This window comes from Boleophthalmus pectinirostris, unplaced genomic scaffold (assembly GCF_026225935.1).
Source record: "Boleophthalmus pectinirostris isolate CB_2022bp ecotype Guang Dong unplaced genomic scaffold, ASM2622593v1 HiC_scaffold_19, whole genome shotgun sequence".
Classification (NCBI taxonomy): domain Eukaryota; kingdom Metazoa; phylum Chordata; class Actinopteri; order Gobiiformes; family Gobiidae; genus Boleophthalmus; species Boleophthalmus pectinirostris.
In genome coordinates this window covers 9,301,356-9,328,595 of record NW_026571140.1, presented here as the reverse complement: position 1 = coordinate 9,328,595, position 27,240 = coordinate 9,301,356, and the positions used below count along the sequence as shown (strand labels likewise).

The following is a 27,240-nucleotide window of genomic DNA, read 5'->3' as shown; positions in this document are numbered from 1 at the left end:
CACCTGGGAGGAGCAGTATCTGGATGACTGACCCCGCACACACCTGGGAGGAGCAGTATCTGGATGACTGACCACACCCCCACCTGGCAGGAGAAGTAACTGGACCACTGACCTGCCCGCACTTGGCAGGAGCAGCACCTGCACAACAGACCCCACCTACACCTGGGAGGAGAAGTAACTGGACTACTCTCACTCCCACACCTGAGATCTATGGGCCTTAAAAACGTGGAGAGGCAGTTGCTGGATTACCAGCTAATGATGTCACAAGGTGAAACAGAGCAAATTTAGTTTGGCTCAGGAAGATAGTCTTAACATGCAAAATTATTCAAAGGTGAAAATGAAATAAAAGACAACTCCAGAGATGAGGAAAACAAATGAACAGGTTACAGGATTTTTATGTTAAATGATTGGGAAAGTGACTAGAGGAGCAGGCTGTATTGGTCATTCAAAATGATTGTCTTCCACCTCTCCAGTGTGGACTGTATGGACAATGTGCAAAAGCATGTATTAGTACAGACAGATAATCGTTGCCTTTGCTAATGTTTACACGCTGAAATGACAAACTGTCATGTGTTTACAGAACACATCTATATTATTCCTGTGCCATGACGGAAACTCAAGGACTGCAGAAGTAAAGGTGCAGGGCAATAGGGAAAAAAACAACAACTTCCTTTTAGAGATTTCACTTTGAATCTTTTTCTGTAAGTAACTTACATAAAGTAATAATAATCCAATTTATATGTAAAAAATGCCAAAATTGCACACATTTGCACATAACATTGCACATATTTGGGATACATATGCTTAAGAAATTGATAAAGTGAAGTTTAAATTTCAGTATTTTTTGTTTGGCTGACATTAAACACTTTGACTTTAGGATGTCCAATTTAGTGTTTGAATAAAGTAGATATCAATTTAAAATATATAAATAAATCAAACATCAATAGACTGACTGGAACAACAAATCTGTAAAAATGTAAATACTCAAGGTACAGTATGTAACTTTCTGGAGGTGGCACTCGCATGATTTCATGGAAAGAGAAACTATACTTTGGAGCTTTCTCCATGGAGATAGATATATTTGATCATCTCCATGGAAACAAGCAGGAAGAAGCCCTTCTCCAGGCCAAGTAAGAGGCAGGTTTGTGGAGGCAAAACAAAAAACTAAAATATGCTTTTTTTTTTTTTTTTGGCTAAAACATTGCTAGTTGCATACTGTGGCTTTAAGTACAATTGAAAGTGTAAAAATGCATTTTGAGATGCCTGATTATTATTGTTTTTTTTCCCAGTATGTCCTTAAGTGTTGATTAGTCAGTGTTATTCCAGGTGAACCTTTATACATTATGAGAGCAAACTGACCCAAAGTATGAAGAGCACTATAAAGAGAATCAGTAGTTATTAGCTATTAGTATTAATCGTTCTTTCACATGTGAGCCCTGACGTTGAACCTGGTGGAGAGGAGACAGTCCTGGTCCAAAGCCATAGATCCAGGTGCCATAGAGTCTGGCACAAATCCACATTCCTCCAGAGAGCAGCACAATGCAAAGTCCCTTTACTATCTACAGTATATAAGTTTAAGCTGGTCCAAGACCAGCCAACATCAACTTTATAAAGCAAAACACTGCACAGTGCAGCAGAGCACATCAAGACACAATGCTACTTCTGTGGTTAAGATTAATAATTTGAAGTGCATAAGGCAGATTAAGCTGCACATTTTATTAATTTAACAGACTTACATTTAAGATTTAGCTCTACATCTTCCTTAGTTGTTTTGTTTTATTTATTTATTTCAATAAGTTGTCTCTGCATTTTGGGTGGAATAATATTGTTTTGGTGACATGATGATATTTGGTGAGTTCTTTCTTAGACCCACAAATACAAACAAAATAATAATTTGAAAAAGTGTCATATACACTTTAAAGGTGCATTAAGCAAGTTTTCTAGTGAAGGGTCCATCTGCTTGTCTCCATGGAGATGTTGCACCCAGGGAGAATGGTTTGTCTGGAATGTTTCACAGTATGACATATTCATAGAAACAAGCAGGTGATGGACCCACAAGAGATGTGTATTATACATAGATAACACAGATGAATATGTACTGTCATTCAGATATTATATAGACATTAATTTATGAATACAGTAAAAACTAAATTCTTCTCACGTCCATTAGAGCATAATTATGTATGACACTGAAGGCATCCATGGTAAAACTTCACACTTTATAGAATGATTGTGAAATGCATGTTCTGAAGTGCCTATAAGTTCACTGACAGAGGGTTGTTTTAGCACAATACCTTTAAATGGTCTTCTCTATAAAATATTTGCACACCAGTATTATGCGACTGAATGCAATGAAGTATGTCTCAAGTTGTGGTAATGTAATTGGTAAAAAGTATCTTATTGATGCAATAATAACTTAAAGTGCACATGAGAGGTTAGACTACTCATTTCACCAAAACTTAGTGAGCATCATTATATTTAAGATTGTACTAAAAATCTTACTTTGTGTTTTCTATTTTTGTAAAATTTTGTAACATTTATAATTTTACTTTGTGGTTGGACAAGAGTAGCAAATATGATGCACATAGAGGTAGTTCCAGTCCTACAACCATAGTGTAAACAAAAATTATACATTAGTTATGGTTAGACATATAAAAAATAATGACATCACTTTTATTTTGTTAAAGACCTATTATGCAAAATTGACTTTTCCGAGCTTATATCCTTGTTATAGCTGTTTCCCCTCACCAGTTACTCACCCAAAGTTGTATCTGGAGTGATTTGTGCATATTTGAGTAATTTTTTATTGCTTATTTTCAAGATGCCATTTTGCCAGTCATCTCCTGTTTTCTCCGCATACACCCAAACCCCCCAATTTTACTTTGGGTGTCGCATAGTCATTTTGGTACAAATGACAAAAAATACTGCATGCTCTAAAGCTATCCATAGAACTTGCCGACTCATTGTTGTGATGACATTTATGGGGTCATCAGCTCCCATTGGGCACCTCAGTTTTTAAAAGCGGAAGTCTGTGCACTTGTTTCTTTTATGAAGTCGTTTTAGATTGATAATGCGATTTAAAATGTGCAAATGATAACATTATGACCCATGGGTGTCATAGATTCTAACTGTACAGCAGAGACAAGTGCAATAGATCTTCTTTACATCAGTCTTTAATATGTCAGCAAAATGTATTCCTTATACTTAAATTGCTGAAATTTGGATGGAATTTTCAGAGTTTATGACAAAGGTAAAACTCACTGCTACCTCCGTTTTGTTTTGCTTTAGTTTTTTTTGCACATTTTTTCAAACTTTTTTTCCTCAATTGGTCCCTTAACTAATATATTTACTATAGGTACAGTCCCTCAAAATCAAGACATACTTAGAAAAACATGAAAACCTGTCATGTGCACTTTAAGAATAATGCCTGCATCTGTTGTACTAGTATATGTGAACACAAGAATAAAAGCAAATCTGTGTCTCATTGCTGTGTGTGTGAATGCTCCTCAGATCTGCTCTCTGGTCTTTCACAAGGACGTATGCAGCTCACTCAGGTCCACTGGGCTTTCAAGGTCAGCTCTGATCCTCTGTACAATGCTCATGATGGAGCGCTGTAATGCATATCAAACAGCTGTCATCTCCGTAGACGCGGATGTCTTTAACCATGGTGCTGATGTTATTGCTATGGTGCTGTGGGCTCTGGCTCCCGATACTGACTCAGGTGTCTGTGGGGATTAGGTTTTACACAGGATATGTAGAAACAAGGAACACACTGAGCAGTAACTTCATATGGCAAAGTAATAAAATAATATCTCATACTATACAAAAGCATGATGAGAGAGGGCAGACATGTGTACTAAGTGACAGGTCTGTAAACATAAGCAAACAAGACCAGCCAGGTTAGTGTAGTCAAATTACATGATACGTGATACTTGTTCATGATACATGAACAATATCCTTTTTTCTGAGACCTGCAACATGTATTAAGTCTAAATTGCTGATATAATATTGTTGAAAGGACCAGGGCTAAATTACGCAGCCTGGGCCTCACTACCTTTTTTCTAGTCACTGTAATAACCCTCAGAAAATCACTCAGCTTTAAAGACACAATGCAAATAACTCTGACTACACTCAAAAATATCACATAGCTTTAAAACCACAATGCATACTCAAAAATATCATTTACTACACTCAAAAATTATCGTTTAACTTCGATAACACAAGGTAAATATCTGACTACACTCAAAAAGATCATTTAACTTTAAGAAACACCATACAGGTAACTTTAACAACTCTTAAAGTATCACCTGGGGAACACTTACAACTTCACTTAGCTTTAGAAACCACTCTATGAAATGCTCTATACTCTATCTGACAACATTTGCCCAAAACACATTTTTGACAGTGCCTCAAAGAATTTAACCAGATTTTGTTTTATACCAAAAACATTGCAAATATTAATTTATCCTTAGCAGTGCCTCAAAACCTTTAACCAAATTTAGCTTTGCATCAAAAACATTGCATTTTTGTAAGTAACTCACCTAGGATGACTTGACTTGCTCGTGGTAAATATATATGTATAATAATTAAGGGAAAAGACTCAACAAAAGATTCCAACAAGTGATTTGTCTTTGTCTTATTTGTCTGCTTTTTATTGTTTAACGCACCACGCAAGTGACTGGTGGTCACTCTTCATACTCGTGATCACTCAGGGTTTTTAGGCCCAGAGTGCTCACGACAGAGCACTTATAACCAACTCACTCCGTAGCCACTATTTTTACCAGAAAGCTCATACAAAAATAATTAGGACAAATCACTTTGCAAGTACCCTTTTGGAGAAATTACCCTGTGACCAGGAAAGCTATAAAGCACAGCCTAGTCCGAATTAGAGATCTTGACCTCGTAAGCCGAGTTACAGCCGGAGGGCCAATGCCAACCAAAATCAGGATCTCATCATTATGCAGAATTTTCAATATTTATATAGGGTCACAGGGCTCCACCCAGGTATATGCAAAGTGATCAGTACGTCACACATAGAACACATTTCCAAGTACAGGCAACACTTCTCAGAAACCACAATCTTCACCATTCTAGCCCCCAACGCTCCTCCCCCAGCCAAGTGTGAAGTTACTGCCACCTCGCTCTGTCGAAGGAGCAGGAAGCTCGCACCCGCATTGTCTACAGGCCTCCCACGCGCCGCATAACACATAGGGTTCGTGCATCAGTGTCAAAGGTCAACTGTCAAAAGAACAGAAAGTCCTTACACAAACATAATGATTACAAAAATTAATGCAAAACAACCCAAACCTAGAAATTAAGTTGAAAGAATTTAAACAAATCAAAGTAAAAGAAACAAATCAGATTAAAACGAAACAAAACAAGTATCTTAGGCTAACATAGGTCACAAAAATACCTCTATCATCTAAATTAATCACTCTTAATCTCTAATGCTCTAACAGTTATCCATTTACTAAAATAAGGCATCATGAACATCTTCATCTGAATGTCAGGAGCCCTTTAATGGAATTTACGCCAAAACCTTCATCTTTTTACCCCACCCGGGTGAGCTCTCCTGTGGCCGAGGGGGGGTACACGACAAATATATAATACATAATATATGAACCTGTCCATCTGCAAAAGTTCATTAAAATCATAGCTAATGCCCGAGTCGCCATGTTCAAGATAGGAAGTGATAATGGGCGTGACCATTGACTCAGCTTCCAGTTCACTTTGTACTGAAAAAAACACAGCCCCTCTCTCTAAAACTGCTGCTGTCAGGCTCCTCATTTTGGTCTTAAAATGTTCATATTAACGCACTCTACATGATCTTGGTATTTTCATTTCACTATTTTGTCTGCAAATAAATTCCTATTCATAAAATGGAACTCGACTCCAAATTTGCCCCATAACTGCTAGCCTTGATGAGGTTCATTTGACGCTATGGGTGACGTCACACTCACTTAGTCCATTTCTTTATACAGTCTAAGATAAGAATGTGTTGTTTTTATACTTGCCCTTTAATCCAGTCTGTGTCCCATTATTATATGCAATGCTCCCTTAGCTGACAGTTGCTTGGAATGGGATCCACCTTTCCTCACATCTACACAAGAGTTTACAAAGAGGTGACACACAAAGAAATAAAAATACATGTTTTATTATAAATTTGTATCAAACTTCAGTAACACTGATTGTCAAACAGCAGTAACATTTGAATGTGAGACAGCCGTTAGTGGTCGACTCCTCTGCGTTGGTCCTCTGCTCTCCGCTCTGGTCCTCTGCTCTCCGATCTGCTCTCTAGTTTGGAGGTGTTGTTGTGAGGTAGATTTAGCGCTGTAGAGCCGGAAGAATAACCCCGGAGCAGGAGCCAAAGCCCACTCTGTGCCCGGGGCCCTGACAGTAGCCTGCACATAACACAACACAGCTGGAGTACTCATGCACGTTGGGAACAAAATGTACTCAAGTCTCATATGTTTCAGTGTAATACTCGCTATAAGTCAAGTTATTACCAACCGAATGTGTGACTTATACAGTTCAGATGTATAATTTATGTTCATGTGATCTCATAACAGATATAAACAGTGTAAAAATACATATGTCTTGCCACATTGTTTTGTAAAATCTCTGTCATTTTCACAAGTTTTATCTGACAGAAATCAGGTGTAAAGTCACCTGATAATCTCCATGGAGATGTTATTGCTTTGCATGAAAATTTCCACAGTATGCCATTAAACATATTCATCTCCATGGAGTCAAGCACAGCATTTTTTAACTGCAATTGAATAAATGCAAGATGGTCGTATAATGTCAGATCACACAAACTATGAACATTCCACCAGAAAATGTGGTAGGCCTATATGACAATACTATGCCACAAGTACACAGTTTTGAAACACTGTTGCAGTCTGCACTACAGGCGGTGTGAATAAGGTCATAGGTTAAAGGTCATGGGGGGTTTGCAGTAGGGCTGACCTGTGATGATGACCTCATCTCCGTCCTTCAGGAATGTGCGGCTCTCTCCTCCTCCCAGGTCGATGGTCTTTGAGCCCCTCCAGGACAGCTCCAGCATGGACCCGAAGCTCTCAGGCTCCTACAGCACAATACAGACAAACACTGTCAACATGCTGCCTAAAAGTACCCAAAACTACTGCATGTACACCTGAGTGTGTACAGGTGAGATATAGAAGGTACATTTATTAGAGCATCTTTTAGAATTATTACAGTATAATAACTTATAGTTGAGTTATATTTTTGATGCAGGTAAGTAAGTCAGTTACTTTTCTCACTGGTTTAAGTCCACCAAAAAGTAACAATAAAAAGTAACAATATATCTTATATTGTCAATATTGCATTAATTTCTGTATATATATATATATATGTATATATTTTTTAAATATCTCAGACACTTATCGATTGCAGTTTGAATTTAATCAAAAATTGAGCAGTATTTGAAGTTTTATCTGCCCAATTACCTGAAAACTTAAAAAAATAAAAAAATAAATAAAAAATCTAAACTTTACATAGAAGGGAACTAAACACTAAACTTTTAAGTATGGCGTTTTAATAGCATTATCTACTGTTCTTAGTCATTTTTTTGGCCATTTTAGTGCAGCTCAGGTACATCTGCATCCTTCTGATCAAAAACAGTCAAAAACTGTGTGCTGCCTCCTGTTAATTTTAAGTACTATGTGACATCACACATGACTTGATTACTGCCAAATGTTTCAGATTACACAGACCTGGCTGAAGGGGCGGAGTTTGAAGTGTGGGCACCTGTTAACTTTCCAGTTTAGCAGCTCTATTTGAAATGTGGTTGTGGGAGGAGTTTAGTCCCACTACTCATCATAGCATTTTCACTATTTTCTATATTTATTTTAACCTGAGGAATATATGTATAGTACTAATACTCTTACTTGAGTACAGATGAGGTACATGTGTAGAGTACTGACCGGGCCGCTGATGGTGCCTGAGGCCAGCAAGTCTCCAGGACGCAAGTTACAGCCATTCACTGTGTGGTGGGCCAGCTGCTGCTTCATGGTCCAGTACATGAACTAGTCAAACAGAAGACACAAGGTTATTTGTCTCTATGGAGATGTCATTGCTCTGCCTGAATTGTATGGCATTAAAGTTCCCTGTCAAATCCTCAATGACACAATATCTCTTGTATTTTTTATACACTCTGGTCCCCACGCACTCCGTCGTGTCTCAAGTCAGAACCAAACATAATCATGCAGTCAGATTTGTTTATTTCAGTGACACATATCTTCTTTCTTCCACGTAAGTAGTCATTTTTGTTTTGATACAGACGGAGCATGTTTATCCCTGACTGACTAATCAACCTGTCAATCATACCCTTCTAGACGAGACTAACGTCATTGTTAAGTATGGAAGAAGTGCATCTATTCTGGAACCCTGGCAAGAATTTAAGTAAAATAAAAATAGACTTTTATAAATTTTAACCATATAACCCAGTGTATAACCCCACTGCTCTGTATTTACTTGCGATTATTCAAAACTTTCAAACTTACGTTATAGTTCAGTACTACTAAACTGTAAATAAATATTCAAAAAGAATAATAATGCTTTAAACTCTTCATGAAGACAAGTAAGTAATGCCACGAGACTGAGTTACAAGTCATAACTGTGGAGAAGCAAGCCCACTAAACAGTAAGGATGACTGTTTTTAGTATTTTCAGCAACCTGCAATTGAATAAATGCAAGACGGATAACTTTAATGCCATACTGTGGGGCATTTCACACAAAGCGATAACATCTCCATGAAGACAAGCAGATGGTGGACCCCTCACCAGAAAAGTTTCATAGTGCACCTATAATAGAAGAATTGACAACTACTACATACAAAGTCACAGTGAAGACAATGTACTGACCTTGAAGTTGGACCGACAGATGGTTGAAGCCTGCACCATGCCCTCTCCTGCAGAGTACACACTATTAGAGTACTTTGTGTGTAATCATTCAGCTAAAAATAAAGTTCTTGTGTTTGTGGAATCTACTAAAAGTTATTTATTCGACAAATATGAGGTTGAAACAGGGGTGAAGAGCAGGGCAGGGAGAGACATTCAACAAACCTTTGTGAATTGGCACGGGGCCTATATTGTCCTGTGATGAATCTCCTTAGGCATCGTGCAGGACAATTTACTAAAGCTAATGCATTATTTCAGCCTATTACCATACTTTTGGCATCTTTACATTGGCAAAGATCCCAAAGAATAAATCTCCTGGCAGCACTGGGGATGATCTGTGATTGAAAAACATCTGCTGTCTGAACAAGCACTATTTGAGTGCAGGAGTGATAAATGGCTTTTGTGATGGTCTGTTTTAGCAGGATTACTCAAACACGTGTGAATGAATTTAAATTGTTGCCATGTATTTGGGCAAGGTACTTCACTCAAATTGCTTGTGTAAAAGAATGCATGATTTGAGGGCAAAAACAAAGAAGTATTGTGAATGTGTTTATATTTGCAATTCATGTTTAAAAAGTTCCTCGTTAAAAAGTAGGATTATCTTCTGTGTGCGCAAGTCCAGCCAGCATTAAAGGTGCACGGGGTAACATTGCTAGTGGAGCGTCTGCCACCAGCTTCTCTCCATGGAAACGTTATTGCTTTGCCTAGTTATTGCTTTGCTTTGCTTTCCACAGTTCTACAGTACAATTCAGATCTGTGGAGAGGTGCTGCTATTCACAGAAAGACAGAAAGAATTATTGTATTTTTGAGCAACAAAAACACCCATAATGAATAAATGCAAGATGGGGATATTCAATGTCATACCATGGAACATTCCAGGCAAAGCAATAACAACTCCATGGAGATAAGCAGGCCTCCAACAGAAAAGTTGTGCAGTGCTCCTTTGACAACATTTGAGTGAAGGTTGTAATCTGAACAGATAAATTAATACAAGAAACCCATGGATTTCAGAACATGTTTGTAGAGGTCTAAACCATTTGCATGTAGGTCTGCAACATACAGTTCTGACACATGTTGAAATGTTAAGACATATTTTGTATAATTTCTAATCTTTTTGTAATTATTTTATTGGCTATTTTGTTCCAGTATTGCTGGTTCAATTGAATGTTGAAAAGAAAAAGAAATGGGCTACATTAAATGTCCAAATATACGACTTACAGTACGGATCCCTTTTATTGCTGGTTCAATTACTGTTTTTCATTGTTTAAAACTTGAGTAATTCTAATTGTTCAGAGAGACACGATCACTCAGTTAACAATAAAATATCCTCATTAATGTTCAGTAATGGTCAGATCCACCTTTGTTTTGTGATTTATGAAAAATGTCTATTGACTTGAGTTGCAAAGGTTTGTGGCTTTTAAAATATGGGTCCCTGCAATATAGTTTCGATTGAGATATATTGTTAAGCCCTAGTGTAAATATTAATTGTTGGTGATCAGACAGAACCTGGCACCACCCTGGCATGGTGTGGCCCCCACCTACTCTGTTTTGATGGTTCACTTATATAATATAAACTTCTTAACAATCCGACTGATTTGACCTAAAAAGCCTGACTAAAATTTATCTCTGTTCAAACTGAAGCTGTTTCTGTTTGGAGTACAAACAAGTGGCTGGGCTCTTTGTGAAGCTGAGGCTCTGTAGACTCTGTCTAGTCTGAATTACTCTCATTATATCTTATCTGGATTTTTTTTTTCTTTTTGGTCATAGACACGAGAAAAGGTGCTATTGAGAGGTATGGACTCAAAGACAGCAGAGTTGTTGGGTTTTGACAATTCCTATGACAAATCAGAAGCCCAAAACAATAAAAAGGAGATATAGGGACTTGTTAAAAGTTAAAAAGGCCAGGTACAATTCACATAAAAGTCATATTAAACTTTTGTGAACCTGTCTGGCCATTTTGTTATTTGTGGGCTTTGAGTACAAACTGATTCTGATTCACCCCAGAATGTTTTGAAAATAAGAGCTTACAGCTTTCTTCTAAAATTTTACATGTCTCTGAGTTTGATAGTTTTATTTTAGTGGTTGACAAAATAAAATAAATAGAGAAAAATCCAAACATACCTAAAGAAGTATGACGGAATTTAAAGTTTTTTTTAAATTAGTCAAATCACATCAGTTTTGCACATTATCTCCACTAAGGTCAACCCACCTTTGATAGCCACAAACAGGTTGATGTTGAAGGTGTATGGATCTTGGTGCTGGAGGTAAGGAAGGGGCTCTGGGTCCTGAAATGACAGCAGCACAGTCAGACCTAGACCCTCCTGTAGACTCACAATCAGGATTAGACCCTGTTGTAGGTCCAGAATTAGACCTGGATCAGACTCTGTTGTAGATCCACAGTCAGACCTGGATCAGACCCTGTTGTAGATCCACAGTCAGACCTGGATCAGACCCTGTTGTAGATCCACAGTCAGACCTGGATCAGACTCTATTGTAGATCCAGAGTCAGACCCTCCTGTAGACCTACAGGACCTGAGGAGAAGGGGTTGTACCTGGACTGCGTTAGGCTCTGCAAAGGGCATGAGTGCCTCCATGGGGACCACCCATGGTGAGATGGTGGTGCCAAAGTTCTTTCCCAAGAACGGGCCCAGAGGAACATACTCCCATGCCTGGATATCCCGCGCTGGAAGACAGGGGACAGCTTTACAACAATAGATAGATTACTAGCTTCTAGTTACTTTTTAACATTTTAGCAGCATTTTATATCATTATTTTATATAAACTGAATGATATTTAATCTGCATATTCTCTGAGCTCGGATCAGTCAGAGCAGGTGATGCAGTATCATGTATTTTACTAGAGTGTCAGAAACAGAGATGTGAGACAGCTGTGCACTGGGACGAGTGGGACTTCTGCTGTACTCATATGATAGAATACAACAGAATAATGCTCAATTACACGTATTAGTGCAGGTTCAAAAATCTACTATTACGAAAAAATGGTAAATGGTCACATTTTTCTATAGCGCTTTTCTACCTTTAAGGCACTCAAAGCGCTTTACAACAAGGAACCACTCACCCATTCACACACCAGTGTACGCAGACACTGGGCAAGGTGGGTTAAGTATATTGCCCAAGGACACAATGACAGCATCCATCTGTGGGAGCTGGAATCACACCAGCCAACCTGTGGGTCAGTGGATCTGACCACTCAACCTGTGATGTTTTATGTTGAGAGCTGGATTTGAACCTCCAACCTTCAGATCAGTGGGCGAATGCCCACATTACATTGCAATATGTAATTGCTCTGCCTGGAATGTTCCACAGTATGACATTAAACAGCTCTACCTTACATTCAATCAATTACAGGTGGTTTCATAGCTCAGAAATACCAAAAAAATGTCATTCTGATAGTGAGCCTCTCCACAGATCTGACCTGTAGCTTGGTCTTATTTGGTCTCCATGAAGATATAAAGGTTTAATGCCATACTGTGAAACATTGCAGCCAAAGCAATAACATCTCCATGGAGAAAAGCATTCGATGTGCCCTCCACCAGAAAAGTTACACAATGCACCTTTAATCATTGCATTGCACAGAATGCCCTCCCACAGTCCTTGGAATGATGTGTCCTGTGTGTTATATAAAGGTACATACCGCTCCAGTCATTCATCAGGACCATGCCAAAGATATGTTCATGGGCTTTCTCCACAGGGATGGGCTCTCCCAGACGGTTCCCCTCACCCACAAAGAAGGCCTGTGGACAGAGGACACAAGACGGGGGGGGCAGAGGTCGTAAAATCACACAACATAAAGAATAAATTACCTAACAAGTATCTTCCAGACTGCAGACTTCAAGGTATATTTGAGCAATAAAAACACCTATAATTGAATAGGTTTAATACCACAGTGGGGAGTGTTCAAAGGAAAACAATATAGTCAAGCAGGTGACCGCCCCTCCACCAGAAAAGTTACATAGTTCAGCTTTAATAATTACTCTTTTTAAAAATGTCAGCACTTTAAGAAAAAATGTTCTATAAACTGCAGTGTACTATTATCTAACAAATACTATTCAATTATCCACTTTTATTGTTTATATATTTTTTAGACATTTCATTGATAATGGTCCCGGTGATCCTGTATGGAAAGTTCCACAGTATGGCTTTTAACTTATATTTCACAATGTACGGACACAAGCAGGTGATACCATCAGATCAAGTTATAAGCCAGATCTGTGAAGAGGTGACCCTTTTCACAAGTCAGTGAATATACACAAGAAGTTTAATGTCATACTGTTGCACTTGTAGGGAAAGCAATTACATCTGAGCATAGTGCAACTTTATTATAAGATTTCTCAGTGTTTAAAGGGCGTAACTGCCAAAAGATTCTACTCAGAATTCTGTTCACTTGCCCAGGAACAAAGTGAACTGTGAGAATAATAATGTCTCAGATTTATATTGCACTTGACAAGCTACTCAAAGCACATTTTCAGTAGTCTATTATTAATTCACTCTCCACACTTGGTGGTGCTAAACTACTTTCTATGGCAACAATGGGCCCAGAAATCACTACAAGAAGTTTTCACATATAAGGACCTAATTTCAGTTCTAGGTACTTTTTTTTAATAACCTACCTTTACTTGTCCTCATTTCAATAACTCATATGTAAACAATATGGTGAATGCTAAACTGTAAAATAAAGAAATGTAAACGTAAAAAATACAGGATGTAGCAATGAGTTCTAAAACAGAATCCCTCCATCTATGTCATTAGCACCCCAAATCCAATCCAAAATGCAGAGACAATAAACAAATAAATAAAGGTGTCATCTTTTTATTTGTCTAATCACAACTATTGTGAAATTTAAACAGGTTTCAGCCCTCAACATTATGGTTGCTATAGTTAACAGTTATGAAATGATTCGACCAAAAAAAAAAAAACAGCTCCCACCGGTTTCCGCTGGTGAAGGAAATATCACCAGTGGCCTTGAACGCACCATTAGTTGTTAGTATTACTCTTGTTCAGTGTGAAAAAGCCTCAGCTGACAAACAGGCGTGATGACTACAACAGCATATGAAAAGGCAGATGCAGCATTTGAACTGACACAATTCTGGTCATTAGACAACTGCTCGACCAATACTTTGGATTATTAGGATACATGTATATTTTTTGGTGCTGTCTTATGCACCTCAGCAGTGATCTCTTGCTCTGGTTCCAGAAGTAAATTTTGCATTCATTTTTCCTTTGGACTTCCCAGAGAAAAAAAAGTATATTAATACTACTAGTTAAAAGCCAACATGGAGGCTTAGCAGCTGCATGCTATAATATCTGGAAGGCGCTTGTTTTAAGTTAGAAATGCAGTTTAAAATGCAAGATTTGGTGAAATGTTTTAATAATTTTGTGGTTTATAGTTTCAGAAACAGATCTTAAATAAAAGTATAGGTCTTGTTATCATTAGTTACCCCATAGCTGATTAACCCCGAGCAAGCTTCAAACTTTTACTACACAGTTTTTTCAGAAGGTGCATGAGAAAAATGAACGGGAAATCTCCTTCTGGAATCGGGAAGAGGGCGGTTATTGTTGAGTTCCATAGGGCTGTATAGTTTATCAGTTGTAATCTAGATCAAGATTCAGTCATTATAATTGTCAGTGATCATCTTGAGTCTTTTTAATGGACAGATCCACAGCCAATCTTCTGTTTTTAAAGGCATGTATTCTGAAGCAGAATTCAGACATTGGAAGAAGAAATGTAACTACTTCTTTTTGAATTGCACTGATTAAAAGGCTATGAAATTTATGTTAGGCAATAGTACTGAATAATATAATAAGATAGTGTAAAATGGAATCAAAAACTACAGCTGATAAGTAATTCAGTGTAAAAGTGTTGTGTACGCACCATCTCCAGCTCGATGTCCAGCTGCTTGGACGGTCCAAACACTGGAGGTTTACCTGAAACAGTCACAGCTACAGTCAGAGCAATGCACTCCTTACACACTTCATTGCATACTAACCCTTAGTCAGGTAATGCGTGCACTACAAATTATGGGTTAAACCATGTCTAAATCTGAAATAACAATTTGTAAACCAAGATTTATGACTTTTAATTGAATGTTGCATGAGACAACATAGAGATATCATGCTTTTTTCCATTACTTCATATGAAAACATAGATAGGTAGATAACTTTGCTCATTATAAACTGTGGAATAGTTTAAAACACCTTAATAATGTATTTTTAATTTTGAAAAATGTCTATGTGGCATTTCTGAACTTTACATAGGACCCAGAGTCTGAATTTAGTTGTGTGCGGGATAGGAGATAGGTGAAAACAGAAATGATCTGAGCACTCAAGCCTCAAATGCAGAATAATATACGATTAATCAAACATGCATAAATTATAAATAAAATTGAGTAAGGTAATGCTGATGGAACATCATTAGAACATGGTTACAATCTCATAAAAGTTTATTTTAGATAATATGTAACACTGCACTTACTCTGGTCTGGTCTCATTTGTCCTGAGGGGCGCCGCAGGGGGGTCCCAGACACCACAACCGAAGAGGCTCTGCCGTGGTACCCCACTGGCAACCGCAGCCTACAACACAAGAAAAATATACAGTGAGATAACATTCAGGACATCAGTATAAGATTCATTGATTTTCTTTTGAGATATTCCCAATCAGTGACTCAAATAAAAACAGTGGTAAAATGCACCAGTTTGGCATGAGCGCGTTTTCTTTCCCTCGGAACATGATCCCCACGTTGGTGGCATGGTCTCGGGAGGAGTAGAAGTCTGTGTAGTCCCCTGGAGAGATGTGACAGAGCCAAGACCAATCAATACAGATAATGAAACTGCTGGACTGATGAGTGCGGACAGAGTGGACAGAGCAGAGGTACTCACCGATGTGTGCTGGGAGGTGCATGGTGGCAGTGCTCTGGGGAATGAACGCTCTGCAGACAAATAAAACTTATCAGAACTCAATTTTGTTCTGTTTGTATTAATTATTTATCTATTCACAGAAATAGTCCTGCTCCCATTCAAAAAGGGAAAACTGTAATTGAATATTGATAATTTGCAGTGACATCACATGTATCTCTAATGGTAGAATGTTTAGGAGTTACCACAGTGCACCAAAAACTCAAAAAAAAAAAAAAAAAATACACAATGGATTTAAACCACAACCTGTGATTAAAACAAGTGTCCATGGTCCTGTTAAGGTGAGAGTGACAAACTGAGAAACTGTTTACTTGTGATCGTTAATTTTATGTGTGAGAGAAAATAAATAAATAAATATCAGCCTCCCTGTTGTAGTTCCAATCAGTCAGATTTTCTGCTCAGATTGTGTTTAAATAAAGCTCAGACTGAAGTCTGATTTGAGTAACAGAGATGATATTAACTGTTCTCAATTCTACTATGCTCATTGTTTATATTCTTGGGCTTTGGGTGTAGTTGCTATGGCAATGGAGGACCACTGCCATCACTTGAAACTCACAGATATGTTGTGATATAGACTGTCCATCATTTACTGACCTGGCTCGCAGCTCGCAGTCGTCCCTCAAAGTGCTGTGATTGGCCGAGAGCAGTGTCTGCAGTGTCCTCCTGGTCTCCCTCCAGGCCTCGTGACCCAGGGACATGAAGGCATTGAGTGTCTCCTGTGAACAGAAGAAGCCATTACACTAGGCGTGTCACATTAACAGATTTCAAAGCCTGATATATTGCTACATTGATATACTATGATAAATGGTCATTTTGAAACAATTTTATGCCATAAAAGACATGAGCTGCAACAAATAAACAGCAAAATGAAACTAATTCACCACAGTAAATGACTTTTTCAACCTTCTACAGCTCAAATATTTTCGTATTGCAACAAAAATACCAAAAATCTCCCCATTATTGCAAAGAAACTGTACACACAGTAAATATTGATCCTCAAAGTACATTGATCCAGCTTTCAGATACAGTAATTACTATATTATATACAATTATCGTGACAGATTTACATTACACTATCCCTCCCTCACACACAGAGAAGGGGGGCATTTTGGACACCTGCTCACCTGCTCAAAGACATCCTGGTGCTTAGACATGACTGGGCCTTGGAAAAGGGACTTGATCACACTGAGGATCAGGATCTGGTCGCCAATAGCAACACCAATACGATGTTTGGGCTGTAGGAGACAAATAAAAAAATGTTTTAAATCACATCCTTAATTAAAAGAGCCTGTAACCAATCCATATATTTGAGCTGAATTGTACGTAAATCACGTACATTGTTGTTAAGAATGTTATGAAGGATTTTGGGAATCACTAGTCTAGATCAAAAAAAGCAACAGTGGCTCAGTGGGTAGATGGTTCACCCATAAACCTGTAGGCTGATGGTTCAGTTATCTGTGCATACTCTTTGGACAGGACACTTCACCCACTTGGCCTCTGAATAAATGTGGTGTGAGGGTGATTTAGAAATACACTAAAATGCTTCATGTTTGCATTCTACAATCAAATTGTCCAACGGAAGACAAGAGCCTCTAAGGGAGACCCTTTGTTTTTGAAAGAAATATCGAAAATCAAAACCCATGTTAAAGGTGCATTGTCTAACTTTTCTGGTGGGGGGTTCATCAAATGCCTTTCTCCATAGAGAAAGTTGCCAATTTACAGGTCAGATCTGTGGAGAAGCAACCACGATCATAGTCAGAATGGCTGTTTTTCTAGGTATTTTTGAGTTATAAAACCACCTGTGATTTAATAAATGAATGGTAGAGCTGTTTGATACTGTGGAACATTCCACACAAAGCAATAACATATCCATAGAAACAAGCAGATGATGGACTTCCCAACCAAAAAGTTTCATAACGCACCTTTAAAGTCCTTCAAACTGACAACAATCACATCTTTGGTTTTCAATAATGGCACCACTGAAGCTATTAAAAAAAACACTGAACTTTGTGGTCATTTTTTTTTTCATATGTATAGGTTCAGTAATAACAAGATATGAAACATACAAACAAGCCAGGTCACAAAATCTGAAATTTGACACTTAAACAGCTAATTTCACCTTAGATTTCTGACTTGTACTCCAAGTTTTAAACTACAGGAATTCTAGAATGCTGTGATGGCACATGAACCAAACATATTAATAACTGGATCTCAAACACTAAAGAGCTGTACCTTAGATTTATTAATTACATTTTTATAGTATACATATTTTTCTGCTTAAAAATACCTAGAAAAACAGGCATTCTGACTGTGAGCGGCATCACCTCTCCACAGATCTGACCTGTAACTTGGTCTGGTTTGGTCTCCATGAAGATAGAAAGTTTTAATACCATACTGTGAAACATTCCAGACAAAGCAATTAGATGTCCATGAAGAAAAGCATTTGATGGGCCTTAGACCAGATAAGTTATACAATGCACCGTTAAGCATCGCTGATCCCGGCTGGACTAGAACTGTCCATGCACAGTACTTACACAGTTGGCCGTAGAGAAGACTCCATAGGGCAGGTTGTGGATGGAGAAGTCACTGTCTGGAGGTACCTGGATGAACGACATGTTTGCTCTCTCTCCTCTCCGGGCTCTGGCACTGAGTGAGGAGAAACATTTCCAGATGTGAGGAGCAGACTTTGCACAGGCCCGCCTCTCTGCTTTCAGCCAATCACAGAGCAGCCTGACGGTCCACCCCTATAGGACTAATGCAAACCAGCCCGCAGTGACTCAGCAAAACAGTGCCACCCTCCTGCTCTGAGGGGCACTGAGGTTTAAAGCAACTGGACAGAGAGCACACGAGGTGCTATCCTCACAGAAGGACTGGACTAGGGCTAAACTAAGACGAGGGCAGGGCTGAGTGAATGCACCCTTATTTTTAATGAATTCTGGAGGTGTAACTTTCCAAACCAAAGTAATTACCATCAACACCAAGTTTAACCTTTACATTCCCCCAAAAATATTTTGGAGTATTAAGGTTTATGTTTTTGCGGTTGATTTGTAAATTGTCCGACTTGGTGACTGCTGACCTGGTCAGTGGCCACACACTACATCAAATTCACAACTTATTCACATTATTCATTGTGCATTAGAATCAACTCAACTGTCCGCCAAGTGCATGAATCCTGTAGTGCCAGCAGATGGCAATATTCTGCTGCGTTTTGAAACTAGCCTTACTCCAAACAAACAGAAGAAGAAATAGAAGTTAGCAGGGCTAATGGTTAACAAGTTTACCTAACCCTTGCTTTACCCTGGTGATCTGCGGTACGTAGCCTTGCTGATCGTCCCGGTGCGGGCAGAGACGTGGTGCGTTCCTCTGGGCACACTGGAGCAGACCGGACACTGTGCAGCAGAGCCAATGGCAGCAGCAGCAGCAGCTGTGCGCGCTGCGAAGCAGAGCCTCCGGAGAGAGATCAAGAAGCGGGTCGCGGCTCTGAGCGAACCAGAGAAACAGCGACAGTCCCAGGCGGTGTGTCAGAAAGTAAGCCTCATGCTATATTTGTATGTCCACTCCTGGGTACAGAGAGCTGTGGACTTCAGTCTGTTTACTCTGCTCTTCTGCAGCTATATCAGGGGTATCCTAACTTTTTTCCTGTGAGCTACCTTTACAAAGGGAAAATGCCAAATATTCATTTTAGCAGTCACAAGAAACTGAATATAGGAAAGCCTTAGATGGGGAACAGTTAGATACCTATAAAACATAAATCATTATCCCTTTATGAGTGCACAAAGTTAGTTATTTACAATGTCAGTTTATCAAATTTGATTCATTCAGCACAGTATGTATAATTTAGAAATCCTTTACTTAGAAGGGGGTGGAGAGCTACTCTTACCTCCCGAGCTACAGGCTGGAGACCCCTGAGTTAGATGGACCTCATTGTAAGCATGAATAATAATAAATATGTAGTCTTCAATTTAGGTTATTATCCGATCCCCACCCTTATTATTAGTATTCTATCGTACTGTACAGTTATAGTGAGCAATAGTAATGTCCATGTGGCAGGAGCCCTGATGTCCTCCTCTCCCTCCTGTGTCTTCTGTCCAGCTGCTGTCTCACCCTAAGTACCTGTCTAGTGAGCGCGTTGCCGTGTTCCTGAGCATGGACGACGAGGTGCGCACGGACTCCATCCTGAAGCACATGTTTGCGGCGGGGAAGAGCTGCTTCATCCCGCGGTACGAGCGCTCCAGCAGCCACATGGACATGCTGCGGCTGAGCTGCGAGGCGGACATCCACAACCTACCGCTCACCTCCTGGAACATCCGCCAGCCCGGGGACGACGAGGCGCGAGAGGAGGCTCTGGACACAGGTCTGAGCGCCAAATGTAATACCTACTTATGACAGCAGATGGCGCCAGAACTTCAGTCATAAAGAAACACAATTGAACGCTGACATTTTTCACAGTTTCTATTCTATAATTGCTTGTTTATTAGCTCATTAATAATTCTTAAATCTTTTTTTAAGGTGCATTATATGTACCGTATTTTTATAAGTCGCTCCGGAGTATAAGTCGCACCAGCCAAAAAATGCGTAATGAAGAAAAAAACATATATAAGTCGCACTTTTTGGGGGAAATTTATTTTCTAAAATCAGGGACCTGGAATCGACATTTTATCTTGAAAGGCAATTATAGTAATAACAACAGAATAAAGAACAACAGGCTGAATAGGCGTTAATATGTTAACGTATCATATTAACAATTATTCAGATAACTAGTAGCATAAACAACATAACATAAGTTTACTAAACTCTCGTCTCACTCCAGATCATTAAATCCATTGAATCCATTGAATTCTTTATCCTCTGTGTTACTTCTGAGCAGCTCCATGCAACTTCAGTTGTCACTGAAGTCCATGCTTTGTCATCCAATGACTTCCAGGAAAGTTGCATGGTGCACCCTCCCGGTTGCTGTGAAGCTATGTTCTCCATTCCCGCTTTCTGCCAGTCCCTACCAGTCGCTCACTCCAAACTATCTTTCTGCTGCTCGATTACCGTTTTCTGCTGCCTATTTCACTACTTGCAGCAGGACAGTAGCTTTTTTCTGCAGGAGACATGTGCAGAAAACTGATACACGAGCCTAGAGTGCCCTATCGTGGCTCTCAGTTTGAAAATATTAATATATAAATCGCACCGAAGTATAAGTCACAGGACCACCCAGACCATGAAAAAAAGTGCGGCTTATAGTCCGAAAAATATGGTACATATGGCATTAAACGTATCTGTCCTTTTTTTTCTTAGTCAGAAAAACATTTTAAAAAGTATCTACATATCCTTGGAGGTAGGATAAGTTTAATGTGACATTGTGGAAATTCCAGGCAAAACTATAACATGCAACACAGAGTGCATAATGTAGAATTTGCATGCAGACACTTATATGCACATGGTATTGCTAGTAGTGCCATAATGCAAAAATTTCTAACTTGATTTTGAATCATATATTCTGTCTTATTTATGACTGTAACTTCTTGTATGCCTTTTCTGTGTGGATCAGGCGGTCTGGACCTGATCCTGATGCCCGGTCTTGGGTTCGATCTCTCTGGGCGGCGTCTGGGGCGAGGTAAAGGCTTCTACGACACGTACCTGGAGCGCTGCATGGCACACCCGCGTGGCAAACCCTACACCATCGCACTGGCATACAGGGAGCAGATGTGTGAGCAGGTGCCCGTGGACCAGAGAGATGTGCTGATAGACGAGGTGCTGTACGACGACCAGCAGGGGGCACTGTGAGAAAACTCTGCTAATGGAAATCATCAAATCAGTGGACACACCAAACACAGGAGTACTGCAGTGATCACAAAAGATGTACTGTACATGAAGTAATTATGAAAATCATCAAATCAGTGGACACACCAAACACAGGAGTACTGCAGTGATCACAAAAGATGTACTCTACCTCAAGTAATTTTCTTAAAGTGATTGAGTAAAGTAATTGTCTTGAAAATAGAATATCAAATAAATGTATCAAATGTGCCATATTTATTATTTATTTTTTTGGTGTTTTCAAATTTCATTGTGTTTTTTTTATACATCTTGCAAGTAGGGTTATCAAAAGTATCACAAATCAAATACTAATCATTACTAAAACTACTACAGAAACTAGATTTTACCAGGTATCAATATTAACAGTCACATTCACAAGACAGACATGAACCTTTCCTGAATGTCTTTAGAATGATCTTGAGCTGTATCAGAACAAGTATAAGAGCACATAGACTAGTATACACCCATGGACCACTATGGAGCCTACCTGGACCTCTGAGGGATTACAGAGATATAAGACCACAGGGGAATATAAAAGAAAGCACTGCAATTTAATGTGGCAAAATAAATAAGGATTGTTTTTATTCTGTCATCATGGTATTGGTATTGTGTATTGACAAAGTTAAAAATTATTTATGATAAATAAATTGGGCAGTTCAGTTCACAATCTTTGCCTCAAAATTTTTGATTTACTTTATTTAATATTTATGCTATCTGTGTAGCGTGGTTTTGCTTTTTGGAACTACAGCTTCTAAGGATGTAACAGTAACAAAAATATTGTGATATCGTATCAAAAGTCTCTCAGTAATATCGTAATATCACAGTATATCGAATCACAAGTTTCTTTGCTTAAATTAATTGTGATGGTGCATCAATAGTTAAAGAGAAAGAGGGAACTATAATCCTTTGCCCCGTTTTGGTGCAAACTAAACGAAGAAATAATAGTTTTAAGCACTTTTAAATTTTAGTTCTTTGAATTAAGTTTTGTCAAGACATTTTAAAAGGAAAAAGAAGCATATTGACAGTTTTGTTAGCCTCCACCAAATACCGCAATAAATACCGTAAGATGTATATCGTGAAAATACAGTACTGTGAGATTTAGATATCGTTACATCCCTAACAGCTTCTCAAGAAATGTAATGTAAATGCAATTTTTTGGATTGTCCAAATGTAAAGACAAGGAAAATAAATCTCAGATGGCAATGTGGCCTCTTGAGATCTTGTGGCAGGAGCTCTTGTTCCATCTCTACCTATAACTGAAGATAAATTCATTTAATTCTGTGGAAGATTCCGGTGCTCCTTAATGTGACTCCACACTGCTCCAACCACGTTTTATTTACAATGCATTTGCAGCTGATCACCAGCCTTGATGTGTGAAACTTCTAATGTCTACAAAAGTGGTTACCAGAGTTCTATTATCTTGCCTTCTATTACAATCAGCAGATGATTTTCTTGTCCATTCAGCAACAGTATTTTACATTGAAATAGCAGAACATTTCTCATTGACGAAATGTAGTTGGTGCACTGGCCTAACTGCTGCACACTCCCTCCGCCTTCTGGAAGCAGATCAGAGAGCGGCTTCGGCCCATAGTATCGCCACAGTACTACAGATGACATTCTTTTCTCTCCTCTGTTCCTATACGCACACACACACATATATATGCACACACACACAGACACACACACACATAATGAGAGAGAGAGAACCGCCATCCCGTATAGGAGGGTATTTGGCGTGCTCTGCGCCATTAGAGCGAGAGGGGGCCATATACGCCTGACCTCCCCTGCGCGTGGAGGTGCCAGGTTAATGAGTGCGTAAAAGTCCGCAACTTTAAATTAGCGCAAGAGGAGAATGAGCCCTGCAGCCGCCTCTTTATAAACTTTTATGAGTTTATAAGGGACCGACGCATTTCTGGGTCCCTGTGTAAGCCGCTCTGTCCTCTATGACCAGGTATAATTCTAATCTTTTAGCTCTTATTCATGAAAATATCCAGATTCCTAAATCACTGATCTTTTTAGTGCCTCTATCTGACTGTGAGCCCGGCACCGCTTCTCTCGCCACACGCTGAGCTTCACAGCGCATTCTCGTGCTCCCTAGTCTTTGGCGACAGGTAATGTATGTCTACTGCTCCTGTCCATTCACAAAAATGTCCAAATTGTCACACAATTCAGTTTTTCGTAGTTTCTCTGCTTGGCCGTATCATTGAGCCTTGAACCAAATGCGCGTCACCGCTCGCCTCCATCTGCAGTGTCAGGTAACGCCCCGTAACCTCTTCATTCATAAAAGTTCCAGATTCTTACGCGTCTGTGGACCATCAACCCAAATGGCAAATCCACAAATGCCATGTGGAATTGTCAGACTCTCAAATCTTAATTCATTTATGGTCAATAGGACAAGACTGTTCCAGATAGCACCAGTCAATCATGTCAACAAGCCGTACATTAAGAAACCTCCTAATGCCTTCATGCTGTATAAGGCTGAGCAGAGGGAGAGTATTATGGAGGAATTTAATATAAGAAATTCAGCGGAGGTGAACAAAATTGCTGGGGTGAGATGGAAAATGCTTTCAGACGATTAACAAGCCTCATATTACGAGCAGGCAGAAGTGGCTAAGAGGGAACATCAGGCCAGGTTTCCAGACTGGTCCGCCAAAGATAACTTTGGGTGGAAGAAAAGGCAAGGCAAGGCAACAGCACCTGCAACTTCCAACCAACCAGCTCGCTTTCAGACTATACTGCAAACCAGAAACAATGGTGAGGCCGACCAACCAGACAACAGATATTAACCGCTCTGTCACCCTTGGCCAGCCAGCGGCCTATACTCAAGTAATGATTGTGTCATCGGCCAGTCAGCTAACCACAAACACGGCAACAATGGTACCACCGAGCAACCAAGCAACACTACAACAACCGACCCAATGGCACCCACAACAACCAACCCAGCAGCACCCACAACTACCAACCCAACTGCATCCGCAACAAATGACTCTGCAGCACCCACAACAACCACTCCACCTGCACCCACAATAATCAACCCAACAGCACCCACAACAACCACCCCAGCAGCACCCACAACAATCAACTGAAAGCTGGACTCACTTCAAAACAGACTAGATTGCCGGACTCCCATAATTCACCATTTACAGTTTTAATAAAAGAGTTTAGATGCAACTAGCGATGTTTCCTGTGCAGTTTCTAATGCAAAAACTAACGACAAGAGTAACGTATGACATATTTTCACATTTTACTAATTCTAGTTATTATTACTTTTGCTTTGGTTTGGTGGGATAGTGGTAAATATAGTTTTACATCAATTAAGTTTGTGCAAAAAAAAAAAAAAAAAAAGTGAGAATAAGTACAAGTACAAGAAAATCAAGTCATCAAAGACACAGAAAATTTTATCCAAAAGATAACCATTGTGTAATTTAGACCTTAGAAGTCTTGACTCTTATTAAAGGGACATAGGACCTCATTTCCTAGTGAGCCAGAGTGTTGGAGATGTGTGGAGACACTTTTTCAAATATTTCATCCAGTCCTTGTATTTGCAGAGATTACTGGTGTGTGTTACTAGTGCATGTCAATGGCCATAGTTAGCCTGCCACTAAAAACAGTCTTACTCACTCCACAAAACACCAGAAGCAAATCTATTATTACACCAGACTGTCAATGTAAATGTCTGTGTTGATAGAATAATGTTTGAAATAAAACTAACCTTACATCGCATGAATCGTCACATGTTGAGGGACTATTTTCTCAGCAGCAGCAGAATTTAACTTTACTGGTAAGATTGGTGCTAGGTGATATCAGTCTGCCGCTGTCAAGCTTTCTGTCAGGAATTACAACTACCTCTGCTCAGACACAAATCCTTGAAATGCAAGGATGATTTTACTTCTAAATTTATTCTACTGACACAGACATTTATAAATAAATAAATATGTTTGTGTGTCTTTCCAATCAGAACCCTTCCCTACTGCCAGACGTTCAGCGGAATTAAATAAAGCCAGTTTCACGTGTTTTCCATGTAAACCTTAATTCGGAATTATTATTTCCATGTAAACTTGAAGGAGAATAATTTAATTCCAAATGAATAATTAAATCGAAAACAAAACAAACAAAAAAAACAACAACATGTAAACGTGGCCACAAGTTTAGTGATAAAGCTGTTATAAAGATAATTATATAATATTAGAACATCATATACTTTATTAAGCAGAGTTAATACTCTTACTATGTTGCTATCATAACATAACAGAGTGTAGGTGTAGGTGAGAGTCAGAGAAGAGAATGTTTATTTATTTAATGAGACTGGCCCACTGCACCATATACATTAACCTTAACAACAGAGATAACATTGTACCAGGCTGTAGCACTAGTGCTCATTCCCACTTGCAGTCCCCGGGCAGGCTCATGTTATAGTTCATAAAACCATTTAAGGAAAAGAGCATTACATTTGATCAGACCACTGTAGAAGTTCTGTAACATCATTCACATCCAGTCCTTTCAGCAGCATAAAGTACACATTCTTTTCTCTAGAACATCTCACCATCTCCAGATACATTCATATCATTTCACAGAAGAGGAGTATAGCGGATGACACATAGAAGAACACACAGGGAAGCAGAGAGCAGAGGTGTGGTGGTATGGAGTGATAAGAGTACAGGAGTGTTTATGGAGGTGATCAAAGTCAGCAGGACCACACCTCTTCACCGGTGTCATACTAGTGCAGAGGTGTGGTCCTGTGGTATGCAGCTCCTACTCACACAGACTACTGCCCACCCTCAACTGGATATTAAACAGTCATTAACCTACAATTATTTGAAAGGAACACTGTGAACCGCTATCTTATCTTATTAATGTACCTTATTTATTAATTTATTAAAGTACAGCTGTTATTGTTACAAAAATACAAAGACATTACTCAATAATTAGGTCAGATTTTTGGTGTGTGTTCACATGCACAAAATAAAAAGCTGATCCTAAAAACACTTGACATAATTTGGTGGGGTAATATGTGTTTTAAATATAAATTATAGTTTAACACCAATTCAGAAACAATGTGTGAATATTATTTTTTTTTTTAATGCTTGAAAAAAATGAAAGGAAGTATAGAGTTCTGTTTTAAAGAGTTCCATAGGGAGAATTCTATCCAAAAGTGAAGCACAATTTACATGCAAGAAATACATTTTTACTTCAGACATTATTTTAATTTTCTTTATCAATTAATAATTTCCTGTTACATTAAAGGAGTGTGGTTGCTAGGTAACAGTTCCCTAGCATGATGTCAAGATTTCTGACCAAGAAGTAAAATATGAAACCTGAAAAATTGCCAAACTAGGCCAAAAAATCTTAAATATAATGTTCTAACTGTGGTTTTAGTCAAATGAGGATAACTTGTCATAGGCGCTTTAAATGCTTTATTGAGTTTTAAATCTTAAAGGTTAGACTTTAATTAGTTTGAGACTCGCACTTGCATAAAGACCTGATAGTAGCAGATGCATGAGACTGTGTGCGTCATGCTCTGGGCAGGGCTGTGTGTATCAGGGGGTTGTTAAATACACCAGTCCTACTTTAACCCATGCTCT

At 38.9% G+C, this 27,240-nt stretch overlaps 2 protein-coding genes across 3 annotated transcripts; one reads left to right on the top strand and one right to left on the bottom strand.

Annotated features, from left to right (window-relative positions):
• Nucleotides 1-6,138: 6,138 nt before the first annotated feature.
• fah (fumarylacetoacetate hydrolase (fumarylacetoacetase)) lies at nt 6,139-19,276 on the bottom strand. 2 transcript variants are annotated; one of them, XM_020927447.2, is made up of 15 exons: nt 19,151-19,276; nt 18,388-18,499; nt 16,978-17,088; nt 16,448-16,569; nt 15,818-15,867; nt 15,631-15,721; nt 15,414-15,511; nt 14,814-14,866; nt 12,576-12,675; nt 11,474-11,604; nt 11,131-11,206; nt 8,886-8,932; nt 7,947-8,048; nt 6,970-7,087; nt 6,139-6,401 (listed from the first exon to the last, which is right to left on the bottom strand). In XM_020927447.2, the coding sequence occupies exons 2-15, from the start codon at nt 18,466-18,468 to the stop codon at nt 6,325-6,327; spliced, it is 1,257 nt and encodes a 418-aa protein (XP_020783106.2). In that variant the 5' UTR covers nt 18,469-18,499; nt 19,151-19,276; the 3' UTR covers nt 6,139-6,324. The 2 variants fall into 2 exon arrangements, with proteins under 2 accessions (XP_020783106.2, XP_020783107.2); XM_020927448.2 differs by having other exon boundaries at nt 19,135-19,249.
• Nucleotides 19,249-21,873, top strand: mthfs (5,10-methenyltetrahydrofolate synthetase (5-formyltetrahydrofolate cyclo-ligase)). The gene is made up of 3 exons (XM_020927449.2): nt 19,249-19,381; nt 19,946-20,207; nt 21,390-21,873. Exons 1-3 carry the CDS (start codon nt 19,259-19,261, stop codon nt 21,623-21,625), a joined length of 621 nt encoding a protein of 206 aa, XP_020783108.2. The 5' UTR covers nt 19,249-19,258; the 3' UTR covers nt 21,626-21,873.
• Nucleotides 21,874-27,240: the final 5,367 nt, after the last annotated feature.